This window comes from Otolemur garnettii, unplaced genomic scaffold (assembly GCF_000181295.1).
Source record: "Otolemur garnettii isolate 467f Iridium unplaced genomic scaffold, OtoGar3 scaffold00017, whole genome shotgun sequence".
In the NCBI taxonomy this organism is placed as follows: domain Eukaryota; kingdom Metazoa; phylum Chordata; class Mammalia; order Primates; family Galagidae; genus Otolemur; species Otolemur garnettii.
Window position 1 is genome coordinate 1,081,491 of NW_003852412.1, and position 14,233 is coordinate 1,095,723.

The window sequence follows — 14,233 nt, forward strand, 5'->3', positions numbered from 1 at the left end:
AAAAAAAAAACAAAAAAGAAAAGCTCAGCTCAACTCACAATGGAAAATTAGAAGAATTAGGTTTATTTAGCACAAAGAAATGACTTTATTGGTGATTTAAAAATGATTTTTTTATTAAGGAAGTAAGAGACTTAAGAGCATTTAATTTGGAGTCAAAGCACCTGGTTTGGTCTACTTTGTAGAAGTCATTTAAGTTTTCTTAAATATTTTTCCCTTATGTAAAATAGGGATAAAATATCCCTTACTTAACAGTAGAAAGGATTATTGAGAGAATCCATTGAGGCCAAACCTATAGAAGCACTTGGTGTCAAAGTATAGAAAAATAGAGACTTTAATGTCAGTGTAATTAAATATTAAATATTGGTTTTGCTTTTTTATGAAATTTTAAAAAATGGAATAATATTTTTAAAATATTTCTTTTCATAGGTTTTGTTTAATCCTTTTGATGACATCATTCCAAGGGAAATTAAAAAGCCAAAAAAAGAGAAACCAGAGGAGGAAGTAAAGAAATTGAAACCCAAAGGCACAAAGTAATCATAGTATTATAGAAAGATTTTTCTTCAGCTTGAGAAGTGACATTACTTCATGTAGTTTACTTTATTTCCTTTATAGTAATTGTTTGCTAGCAAGGAAAAGGCCAGTTTGAAGTAGAGAGATATTAGAATTATGAATGTGTGTTTTTCTCCTAAATGAGCATTTCTTGTATTCAAGTACAGTTTGTCTTAAACTTAACCTAAAAATGTATCATCTCTGTTGTCCATGTGAAATTTGTGTTAATAAATATTTTATGATCCCTATAACAATTACTTATTTTAATGAGTTGTTGAGAAACTTTGGTTTTTTGCTTATTTTAAAATTAATACTTAGTATAAAGAATTTGGAAAATAGAGAAAAATATAAAAAGTATTTTAAATGACTATATGATTGTATAATTTGATATTTTCACCCTCTTGGGTGCTTGTAAAAATAATCTCTTTTTTTTTTTTTTTTTGGCTGGGGCTGGGTTTGAACCCACCACCTCTGGCATATGGGGCCAGCACCCTACCTTTTTGAGCCCAGGCACCACCCAATAATCTTAAAACTATTTTTGAACCTAAAGCTATTTCATTCAGTATTTCTGGGTTATTTCCTAAAGATAGTTGTCAGAAAAAAATAGAAATTTCTTATTTAAGTGCATTTCAGTATTTTGTAATAATATGCTGTATTTATCAACATTGTTTTATTGAAATAGCACAGAGCTAGATTTTAGCTTATTTTACTGAATTGTAAATTCCTTATTAGGAATTTTTTTGTACTTTGTTTATTTATTTTTGTTTACTTTATTACTTTATTTATATGTTAGAGTTTTTTTAGACAATTTGGGGTATAATCCTGCCTAACCTAGTTAATGAGAAGCAAAGTGTATTAATCTTTCTAAGCTTCAGTTGCCTCTTCATATAAAATAGAGGTTATAGTAAGCATGGTACACCTGGCTATTATGAAGATTAAATGAGGAGGGGTATGTGAAAACACCCAGTTATGTGGGGGTTTAATACATATTTAGTTTCTTTCTTCGATATCCTACAAAATAAATAAGTCAAACTGCGTTTATAAAGTATCAGACATGAGCCAAACACTTTAATAAACAGTTGATCCCTTGTGGCAAAATAACTTATTGTATGACTATATATCTGATTTTCTTTTATCCTTCGATTCATTTATTTTGACTAATTTATCTCCAAATGAAAGGTCAGTCACTATATTCATATTTTATCACTATGATTTATCTTGACAGTATACTCAAAGGTTTTTTTGCGTGTGTATATGTTTTGTTTTTGTTCATACTGAAAATGTTAGGGATGATGTGATGGTCATTGCTTGCTTGCATCTAGAGTTTGGAAAAGAATACCTCTTTTGTTGCCAAATGTTTGGGGGTTTTTTGACATTTGAGAGAGCGTTTTAAAAACTTATTTTTATCATACTTAGGATTTCTTTTGTTTGAAGTATCAGAGGAGACAGTTAGTTTTTTCTCCCCATTGGCTATTTTAGTTATTTATTTCTTATATGTTTTTTGTCTGATATTTTTTGTATGCCTTATTAACTTTAAAATATTGCAAACATATTTTGCCAAATGCTAGATTAATTGCTTCCTATTAGTAGTGCTCTCGGGGCTATATATTTATTAGCTTTTCAGAAATCTCCATTTTGTTACCAGTTTTGATAAAAAAGCTTAATTATTTCTGTCAAGCTTGACTGAATACATTTAATGGTAATGCTCAGAAAGGATTTTTGGTCATTAGTTTAGTGTAATATATGAAACACTGGAAGTCTGAGGCCAAAACCTTGGCATTGTACTAAAAATATAGGTCCTTAGTATATTTCTGCTGAATACTAAGTAATATTATCCTTTTTAAACAGTCAGAATATATTTCTTCTTGTAAATTCTGTTCTATTGTTTTGAAAATGGGATCTGTAAGTTTTGTCTAACTTTTTCTAATATTCTTTTTTTTTTTTTTTTTTGATTAGAAATTTTAGTTTACTTTCCTTTGGAGAGGAAGCTGAGGAAGAAGAAGAGGAAGTAAATCGAGTTAGCCAGGTAATCTGTAATTTGCCCTTTTTCCTGAATAATAAGAGAGAGTAGTGCCCATATCTTGTTCATTTTTGTATCTCCTTCTATACCTGGCAGTATGCTTACTTTACTTGGCACAAACTCAGTAAGTGTTCATTGAACTGATTTGTAAAATGATTTGTAGTCAGTAATATTTGTAACTTCTGAGATGATTTGCCCTTTTGAAATCGTTTAAATCTTTTTCTGTCTCGACTCTTTAATTTTTAATCTTGAGTTTTTAAACTAGACTTGATGTTTTTTAAATGCTTCAACTTTATGATTCAGATTTTAATTGAACTGCTAAAATTGCTATTTGTTTAATTGGTTTGATAGATCATAATGATTATTATCATTTTACTATAAACATTCACAGACATTCTGACTCTTACATTCATTTTAATATTAATATATATTTTGTTGATACATGTTTTTAATATTAATATATATTTTGTTTCATCACAGTCTTTCAAAATAGATGTTACTATGCATTATTATCCTCATTTTACTCATGAATTAGACAAAATTATGAATGTTAGATCTAGAAATTGCCAGAGTTATCTTTGGTTAATGTTTTCTTTTTTCTTCTTTTTTTTGAGACAGAGTCTCAGTATATCATCCAATATACTGGTTATATCGCTCTATACAAGGTTAATCAGGGCATCCCAGCTCACAGCAACTTCAAACTCTTGGGCCCAAGTGATTCTCTTGCCTCAGCCCCCAAGTATCTGGGACTACAGGCACCTACCACAACGCCTGGCTATTTTTTTGTTGCAGTTGGCATTGTTGTTTAGCAGTCCTGGGCCAGGTTCAAATCAGTTTACCTCAGTGTATGTGGCCAGTGCTCTAACCACTGAACAATGGGCTCCAAACCTGGTTAATGTTTTCTAAAGATATCAAATTTCTTTGCATACCCATGCCTTCCCCACATTTCTACCACCCCATGTTTTCTCTTCCCTGCAGTGTGCTCTTTCCTTTATTTGGCTACTTTTTGTTTTTCCTTTAAGATTTAGCTCTACTGTCATTTCCCTCCCTCTATCCAGGGTGATAATCTGTCTATGGTCATTGAAGTGCTTAGCATGCTACTTTATAATGACTTAGATTCTCATTTGCTAATTGCGCTAAATATTTATGTAATCCCTATTGTACCCATGGGATATAGATATTATTTCTATTTTGTAGATAAATCAATATTCAGGGTTAAATCACTTACCCGTCACTTAGGAGGTGGTAGAATCAGAATTTTGAATTTAGGATTTTATAGCTATTAAGTCTTTCTTATGATTCTGGATGCTGCAAAAGCTGTCTCCCTCAAGCCGAAGCCATCTAAAAGGCTGGTGAGATATTTCACACGTAGCTCAGCATACTGGCATAGAAGGCAGCTAACCTCTGTGCATTTGGCCCACTGCCCTTCTCTAACTCTCACAGAGTCCTGGATGGTAGGGTGAGCAGCCTCGGAGAGCAAGAATATAGGAGAAAGGAGTTTTTTTTCCATTAATCTTCTTGTTGAAATTAAATTTCTAGTCTAAAATAAGTTTTGTTCACAATTACCTTGATATTGACTTCACTAGGAAGTTAGTTTGAATTTTTTCTAATAACATATTTTAAATGTTCAAAGCCTGTCTTCCTTCTGCTGTTTTCTATTATACAAAGTAGAAAAAAGATGTGTAAATTTTACTGAATATTGTAGATTTATACTCTGAAAGCAATTTGTGTTTGCTTCTAAGATTACAATGTGCAAGGATGTCACTACAGTTAGTACTGGCTTACTCTTTATTTTCACTCTCAAACCTGAGGAATGCTTTAAACAGTTAGAAAGACGAGGGTAAAATCTTTCTTTCTTGCCAAGAAAATTACAGCCCACGCACCGTCCATTCTGAAATGAGTATTATCTTGGTATTGTGTCATCATACTTTCTGTCTGTAGTGTGGGGTGCTTTGTGATAAAATTACCATCAAGTGCTTGTATCTGACTTTCCCATCTGTGTCTCTCGCTGGCTTACTCTTCCTTTCTCCAGCTGCCTACTGGACACCTCCTTGTTTGAATATCTCACTAGTTACTCAAATCCTGGCTAAGGCTTAACTCATTATCTCTTCTTCCCAAACTTCTCCCTGTTCTGTTCCTTGGTGTCAGTGTTCTCCAAAGAAGAACTCATTAGGTTCAGTTCTGACTTTTTAATTTTTTATTTTGCACTGTCCCAGCAATTTGTCATGCAAGATATGTCTCACATCTGTTTCTTCCTTTTAATTTATTTTGCTGCTACCCTTAATCAGGCCTTCATTATCTCTGGTCTGAACTGTGCAATAGTCTGAAGCCTGGTCTCCTATGTCCTCTCTCTTCTTTCCTTCCTTCCACTACCGGGGTAACCTAAATGAAGCTTAAGATGTTAATGTTACTCTCTATTAACTACAGAAATAAGGCCAAATTCTGTGGTCTATTATTTTAAGCTTCTACTCTCACGACTCCCCTTTATCAACTCTGCCCTTTAGCTTAGTACTTGTTACATTTTGCTGCTACTAAAAATAACTTGGGTACTTTTTAAAAATCAAGATTCCTAGGCCCAATCTCAGACTTGCTGAATCAAATTTTCTAAGGAGTCGCCTGAGAAGCTGCATGTTCATACTAGGGAAATGCAGGGAACACTGTTTTAACAGGTCTGAATGTTTTGAAACTCTTTATACACATATGCCTTGTCTTTTCCTATTTTTGTACCTTTGTTCATGTTCTTGTCCCTACCTGAAATGTCTCATCCTACCTCTGCATCGTATTTCCAACACCTAGAATATCATCTTTTCTAAATGTCTTTTCCAGTGTTTCTTAATCTTTTTCTTACCAAAACTTTGCCTTTCTTGTGATACTTTACATTTTCCTTTTAAACACATCTTTTTTTGCTTTTTTACCTAAGAAACATATGACTATGTTCACCTTGTATACTACACTGACATTATAACTTTTACTTTGCGACTTATTAATTGCATAGAGCCCTGGACTCTGAGCTCCTTGCAGATAGAGTCTGTGGCATTTTTGAGTGGCAGTCTGTAGGAGTAGAAGTAACTTGGATTTGGGATCATACAATTTCCTATTAAAACTTTACTTTTCACTGACACTCTGTGACCTTGGATAACTTAGTCTCTAGGAGTCCCAGTTTTCCTTTTTATAACATGGAAATAATGTACATCACTTAGTGTTATGGGATAAGAATATAAATAGTCCTCATTTTGATGCATTATATAATCTTGAAAAATGTCTTTGAAAGTTGAATGTTTTAAATTAAAAAAATACAATATGGTATAATTGGTATTTTAATCTCAGAGAACTACAGAAGATCAAATAACTTATAATATGATCATAATTATTATATAGAACCTCATGCTCTCATGCCCAAGCAATGTAGAGGGCTAGTAACTTTACCAGCAGCTCAGTCAGTCTTCTTGGGTAGGAAACCACAAGGTTGGTACCATTGGCCTAGTGCCCTTCCTGAGCACTCTTTTAGAGTCCTAGATAGTAGCTTGAGCAGCCTTGGAAAGCCTGGGAATGCACCCATGCCTTATGACCCACCAACAACCCATTCTTCACATGCGAGTGGGTGTTGGCACACTGCAGAATCTCTGGCCTACACAGTGAGGCGCTTTTTTTCTTTTTTCTGAGGCCCGTTGCCCCAGCTAGAGTGCCAGTGGAGTTAGAAACCTCAAACGATCCTCTTGCCTCAGCCTGCTGAGTAGCTGGGACTACAGGAATGTGCCACCATGCTTGGCTAGTTTTTCTAGTATAGATGCCTTGGCCTCTCAGGATGCTAGGATTATAGGTGTGACGTACCACATCCAACCTAAAATGTAGTTTTTTTTGGTCTGCTTTATGTGTTGGTTAGTGGACTAGTTTCGTTTAAGAAAATAGAAAAACAGCAACAAAATTGTTGGAATTTACTGGCTTAGAGAAAAGGAAATTGCATTAGACTGCATGAGCATGAGATAAATTCTGGAGAGAATCCAAATACTATGTAGAAGTGCATTTTTGTTTATTTTGCTTATATCCACTTTTTTTTTAACACTATGAATACCCTAAAATACCTTGGTAAGGAAAAAGAATGCTAGCCTGAATATTGGAAAAGTATGGCTAATAGAATATGTGTCCTTAAAATTTAGCCTTACTGTTTTAAAATGTATGAAATAACTATAGCCAAAGTTACATAAGTGTCTTTTATAATGACTAAGAACTATTCACAGTTTCAGTGGTTGAATGTAATTAAATATTTCTAAAGGGTTTAAAAATAATTGTTTCATTATTCATTTGCTTATCAGGTTTCTTTTTTCACTGTCTCCACAGTGTTAAGCTTTATTCCAGAACCTGTCTGACTGATCACAAGTTAATAATTGGTAAAGTCTGAATTGGGCTCTACTTTATGTGAAAGGAGAAGCAAGATAAAGTCCCCTCTGGTTTATGGATTATCAGTGTGGGATTACAGACACTCCTTCACCCTCCTCATTTATTCATGACAAGGTGCCTCTCCCACGTGGGTTAACTTTCCTTCATTATTTATTTCAGTATCTTTCTACTACCTGATAAAAATCTCTTTAGAATCATAGAATTTTATAGCTCAAAGGGATCTAGTCCAACTTCCTTTCTTTATAGATGAGGAAACTGAGACTCTGGTTAAGTGACTTGCCAGACTGACTTCATTTCCTTTTTGATAGGATTGCATGATAGAGGGCTGCCATAATAATAATATCTTGAGTTCAGAAAAGCACATTGTCAGACTCTCTCATGATATTCTGTGGACAACATAAAGAAATGTGATCTGAGAGATAGTATAGTCAGATAGATTTATAGCTAATTGAATACTTCTGCCCAAAGGGTGCTTTGTTTTCAACCTGTGCCTGATTATTTGAACCAGTGTGTTGAAATGTAATAGGAGCACATGTAAATTCAGTACTTTAGCTCAATAAAATCAGCTGCATAGATATGACATAATAGTCTATGGGCCCTAGTTGAATTATTCAGAGTAAGATCTCTGGAATAAGGAATTTAACACTCTTTGTGTTTTTTAGATCACATTGGCAGCATTTTGTTCAGTTCTGAACACATCTTAAAAGATATTGACAAACTAGATATATCCAAAGGATGGGAAGGTGGTGAGGAGGGTGGGTATGATGCCAAAAACTCTCTCACATAGAAAATGCCTGAGGAACTGGATATACTTTGAAGAAGTAAAACTAAGTGAAAATAGAATGCTAGGCTTCAAATATTTGAAAAGTTTTTATCTGGAATACTTTTCTCTTCATATTGCTCTCTTAAACAGTGCTTTATTCAAATGTCTGTCTTGATTTAAAATTTACTCACGAATCCTTATGCATAAGTTACACAAGTGTCAGAAAATATTTTTCAAGTAAAGCTTATAACCAGACAAATATTAACAGTTTTCATGAGGCAAGCAGTTCTGTTATAAAAGTATCTCAGTAGCTAAATTTTAATACAGTGCCATGTTCACAGTGATACACTTAGTATTTCACTATGAGACTTGTTAACAGTTTATTAATATACCTCAAATCCACCCAATCCATTTTCTCACCCAAAAGCATAGGGGGAGACATATTTACCACATTTGAGAATAAACTAAAAATGTTTCATCCTATTCTAGTTTATCTGGTGAAATTAAATTTTCCCCAAAAGTTGGGAAGTTGGACGTGCATGGAATGGAGAATACTGCTAGGCCATTGGCACAAAGGTGGTCAGAAATGTTAAAAAATCTAATTTATAAGATGTTTCTGTCCCATCAAATTGTATTTCATTTTAATTTACTTATATTTTAGTTTTTATATTTAGCTGATTTTTAAAAATGTTAATTTTTTTTAAGTTTTATATTGCTATTGTTACAGGTTACCATAAATTTAGTAGCTTGAAGCAAAACAAACTTAGTACTGGTGGTCAGAAGTCTGAAAGTAGGCTTCATTGGGCTAGACCTCAGGGTGTTGGCAGGGCTGCCTTCTTTCTGGAGCCTCTGGGGAGAATCCCTTCCTTGCCTTTTTCAACTTCTAGAGACTGTGTATGTTCTTTGGCATGGCCCCTTCTCCATTTTCAGAGGCAACAGGGACTGGTAAAATCTTTCCCATACTGTGTCACTCTGAAGCTCATACTCTTGCCTCCCTCTTTCATTTATAAGTATTCTTGTGATTACATTGGGCCCACCCTGATAATCCAGGATAATCCCCCATCTCAAAATTCTTACTTTAAATGAACACTCCCTTTTGTCATATAAGGTAATAGTCACAGATTCTAGAGATTAGGATGTGGGATTAGGATGTGAACATTTTAGGGAGCCATTATTCTGTTTACCAGTCTATGTCTGAACTGTGTGGTATATGCCAGGAACAGGACTTGTTTCTAGTTCATTGGTAGTTCTAGAAGATAGAACTAGGGTTGGCTGAGTGGTTGAATATTACACATAGATTTTTTTTCCCTCCAATTAGAGAATTTTCCAGTAATGGAAGCTATGTAAAAAAAAGTAGGTTTTGTGTGTGTGTGTGAAAGAGAGAAGGGGGGAGAGAGAGAGACAGAGAGAGAGAGAGAAAGAAAGATAATAAGCTTTTCTTTTAGGTGTGGAGATGTGGTTGACCAGTCAGTAGTGGTGTCAAGGAGATTCCTGCATTGGGTGGGAAAATAGATTAAGGGACCTCTAAAATCACTTATTTACTATTACATTTTTCTGGTTTTGCCCAGTATTCCTCTGTACCACAATACCCCTTTTTCTCTTTGTCTGCCCCTCCTTGTCTCTTTCTTTCTTTTTCTTCTCTTTTCTCTCTTCCCTTTTCTTTCTTACTTGTACTATCTTGCTATCTCTTTGTTCTTTGGTATAAAATGGCAGATAATGTAATTTTTCTGCATCTCTTTTAATACTCAGTCTTAGATTCATTTGCAGTTTTGAATTTTCTGTGGTGCTCCTTACACTGAATTCACTAACTATATTTAGTATTTTGTTCAGCAGGTAAACCCTTTAAGTAGCCAGCTTCTTTCATGCAGCATTTAAAACATTTTAAAATATATTTGGTGTTTGATCTTTCTTTAAAGTCATTGTTACCTGATGGTATAAATAAGAACTTTAAAATAGATCTTTCAGAAAGAATAAAAGAGAAATGTCTGAATTCATTTTTACCGTTTTTAGTATTGTCTCCTAATTTCTTTAGTTCTTCCCTAATTTGCTTTCTCTCCTTGTAGGAATGCAAAGTCTACGATAATGGAAAGGGAGACATTAAAAAAGTCTACGATAGTGGAAAGGGAGACATTAAAAAAGTGGTTTTTATTATATATTTATGCATTTAATTTAAAAAGTTAATTAAAATTTGAAATAGTAATGATTTAATTTATAGGTTCCTCTTCTTGGCAAGTCTTATTCTAAATTAGTATAAAAGAAGTTTGTTCTTTTTTCTTCAAGCTGTTTAAAGTGAGTTTTGGGAGATGATCCTTGCTCTTTAAAAATTAATTCATTTTTTAAAAAGCTGACAAGTATTATTTATCATGTATATGATGTTTTAAGATATGTATACGTTATGGAATGGATAAATTGAGCTAATTAATATATGCATTGCCTTATATACTTACCTTTTTTTTGTGATGAGAAAACTTAAAATCTTAGTGATTTTCAAGGATACAGTACAATAACCCATTTAAAAAATATTCACAATCAAACATTTGCAAACATTTACAAATAAATGATATAGGATAGCTATTAATGGACCAAAAGCACAGAGACCTGAATTCTCATCTTGCCTCTGCAATTTATTAATATAACTCTCATTTTCTGATCTGTGAACTAAGAGGCTGGAATAGCAGGTGTCATAACTCCATGAGGGAAGTGGGAAGAGAGAATTAATAAGGTAATATTCCTGAAAATAGATAAAGATAACCTGTCTTAGATAGATGGAAAAGGAAGGAATTTTAGGGACAGAAAGTATCCAAAACAAAAGATGTTTGGGTTTTTAGTCTAGTTTTGGTTATTTTATGTTCACAGTATACTTTTGTCCATAATTAATTTAATTTTCTTGTGTGAAATAGACAAGACTACTATTAATATCATTTCTACTTTGTAGGGAGGGCTTCTGAGGTCTGATAAGGTCATTTTGTTTCCATATATGATACAAGTTTTAGACTAAAACCCATAAAATGATGGAATATTAGATTTGAAAGTCATTTTGTCCAACCACAGTCTTTCTTCTTGTCTTGTGGTGTTTCAACTACACCACCTTCTATTTTTTGAACATTTTTCATACTTGGGCAAACATCAAGAAATTAGGTGACATTTTGCCATTTCACCACTCCTTAGTTTGAGTAAACTTATGGAATTAGAAATAGAGATTAATAGCATAATTCAGATTCTGTAACTTTTTTAAAGTATAAATAATTGCATTTTTAGATTGATTATCTACTAGAGAAAGGTTTTTGTTTTGTGAAATTGTACTGTTAAGTATATTTTAATTGGTTAATATCTTAAAATATTGAGAATTTCATGTTAGTAATGAAATTTAAAAATCTGTTTTTCCATCAGGAAATAACATTTTAAAATATGTACATCTGCCTTGGAGTAAAACCTATCAAACTTAAGGGCTTGTTCTCAAAATTAATCTTAGTAAATGGCTCTTAAGAGAAAGACATGTTTTCACTCAAAACACCTCTCTGTATCTGACATTTAAAAATTTTAGTTAACATATTTTGTAGAGAATTTTTCAAAATAAAATTTTCCTTCAAAATAAATAGAAATTAATCTTTTATCTGTGAACTCTAGCCTCTTAACTATTCACTTTTATATGATTAGTTTCAGGGTACAGGTGGTAAGCAGCTTCCTACCACTCAAGATAAAGGTATAAATTTGAAATTTCCCACTGTGCACTAGGGAAGTCTATAGGATAGGAGATTGCACCTCTGAAAGCAGGCTGGTATTCTGGGTCCTTAGGGGCTTGCAAGAAAAGAAAAATGGATAACGTTTTGATTTTTGGTATACAGGTACTATTGTCAGACAGACCTGGATTTAAATCCGAGGTGCTCTACCACTGACTAAATACTTAATCTCCCTAACCATCTGTAAAATGCTAGTAATGTCCGTCTTATATACTTTCATTTGGAGAGAAGGGGACTGAGGGGTGGCAATACTATTGGTAGCATCGTGCTTGAGACAGATTTTATGTTTAATAGACAACAATAATAGCAACAGTAGTTGTAATTTTAGTGTTCTACCTCTTACATCTTTCTGTCTTGTTTCCATACTAAAATGTACATTTTTTTGAGAACATGTACTTCAAAATTAAAGCATTTAATAAATACTCGATTATTCACAAATAGTCTCATGTTTTAGCAGCTCTTCTACATGTGTTTTTTATTTTTAAATAAAAATAAAAGGTGCATTCTTCTGGTTTCGTGTGTCCATTTAAAAAAGTGATTCTGTGTAACATAAATGGTATATCTGAAAAATAATAATGTGCATTTATTTCAGATTACTCTTGTGATCCAGCTTCTAAGTTATAATTTGTGGGTCATAAAAGTTAACTCATTTAGTTGTTTGTGAATCATGATGAGGATTTAGTGCTTGAATTTTATAATTAGTAGACTTATTTTTAATGTGTCACTTTCTTTTTCTTTTGAGACAGAGTTTCACTTTATCACCCTTGTTGCAGTGCCAAGGCGTTATAGCTCACAGCAACAGCAAACTCATGGGCTCAAGTGATTCTCTTGCCTCAGCCGCCAAAGCAGCTAAGAGTACAGGCACCTGCTACAGTGCCTGTCTAGTTTTAGAGATGAGGTCTCACTCTGAAACAGACTGGTCTCAAATCTGTGAGCTCAGGCAATCCACCTACTTCAGCCACTCAAGTGCTGGATTACAGGCGTGAGCCACTGTGCCTTGCCAGTATGTCACTTTTTGAAAAAAAAGTTTCCAAAATACTATTTTTGGTCAAAAGAAGAGTAGAATTTTCTTTCTAAAGCTTTTCAGAAAGAGATTTTTTACTAACCACATTATGTCAGTACTAGATTTTATGTAAATTTGTTCATTTGTCCTTTTGGAAGACTGTTTATTTTATCACTCATGATTACATTGTACATTCCTTTCCAGAGCATGAAGGGAAAAAGCAAAAGTAGTCATGACTTGCTGAAGGATGATCCACATCTCAGTTCTGTTCCAGCTGTTGAAAGGTTAGTCTAGTGCTGCTATGATCCTAAGTTCTTATTTGGTGGCTTAGATAATTTTTTTGCTTCCTTTATGAGTAAAGTCAGTACTCATAAGTATAAAATTTTAAATCCAGCTTAAAAAAAAAAAATAAACCATTCCTGTAACAGAGGTATAGAACTTGTAGCATTCTAGAAGCATGCTTGTCATTTTCACTCTCTTGCTGTCTACCTCTGTTGAACTAATTAAATTTAAAATTAATTGTTAACCTTTTACCACTTACATAGTTTGAATACTGGAAGCTGTTTTAGCAGTTTAATGATTAATTAAACATTACTTTGCTAACTTCTTCCTTGAAGCATTTTTGTCTCAGTTGGTATCACGGATGAACAAATCAGAGTTGAACGTTTTTGTGAGGAAATCGCTGCTTTGGGGGACAATCCACTGACTGTAAAATCTCATATACTTTGTGGGGTTGACAGAAAATTGTCTTACTACCTTTGTTGCTTTGAAAGGGAAGATGTGTCAGTGTTAAATATAATCGCACATAATCTATTGGGCCAGTATCTCAGAGGGTATACTAAAATACTATTGTGCTAAGCTTAGCTTATTTTCAAAAATACTATTTCAGAACAATCTTTTCTTAATACCCTTTTATTTGAAATATTTGGTTGTATTAGCCAGAATACATTAAGCCAATGGAAGCAATTGTTTTTTATAGACTTCTCTTCATAAAAATAGCAACAACAAACCAACAACTGTTGATCATTGTGTTTTATTCTATTTTTAAAATTTCATTAATTGTATATATCTGCTACTGAAACACATCTTTTATTTATTAAAAAATGACTCCCTTTTAGACTGTTTCTATCTGTTTTACAGTACCATTCTGAGATTCCTATGTTGAATCAAATTTTTGGAATATTAATCCCAGCAAATAGTTCTAAATTTTTTATTTATTAAATAATTTTATTAATTTACTTTGAAGCTAAAATTTGTTTTCCTTATTTTTTGTAGTGAAAAAGATGATACAACAGATTTAATTGATGTGAGTACCATTAATTTTAGTATGCATACAGTTTTAACAATGTATAGCAAGTTCAGAGTTTTTACAAAAAAATTAAATTATTTTTCCTTAAAGTAATATTCGTTACTGTTGTGCATGTTAAATTCTGAAAAAAATTAAAAAATATCAATCATTTAATTTGATATTGGAATATCTTCTTTTAAGTGTCTATTTTCCCACAAAATTGGAATCTTATATATGAATTTCTAACCTGCTTTTTCTCTCTGTAGTATTACATAAATACTCAAAATTGAGTTGTTATAATTTTATTATGTTAAAAGTTTAAATGTTGATGAGTGAATATCCTACATCATATAAGGGGAATGCTTGGAACAGTCATTGATAGTAGTATTCCTTTGTTATATTTCAGAAGGTTTTCATTCAAGATTATATGATCTTTATTAGTTGTACTGGGTAATAAAGATAATAAAACATA

General features: G+C 32.8%; 1 protein-coding gene across 2 annotated transcripts in view; it reads left to right on the forward strand.

Moving 5' to 3' along the window:
- The window catches only part of CWC27 (CWC27 spliceosome associated protein homolog), a 238,280-nt gene that overhangs the window by 19,015 nt on the left and 205,032 nt on the right, over positions 1–14,233 (forward strand). For both annotated transcript variants that reach the window (XM_003785866.2, XM_023510887.1), the window contains exons 6-9: positions 427–530; positions 2,506–2,575; positions 12,678–12,757; positions 13,749–13,779. In XM_003785866.2, the coding sequence (XP_003785914.1) occupies positions 427–530; positions 2,506–2,575; positions 12,678–12,757; positions 13,749–13,779 (285 nt within the window). The remainder of the gene's footprint in view (positions 1–426; positions 531–2,505; positions 2,576–12,677; positions 12,758–13,748; positions 13,780–14,233) is intronic.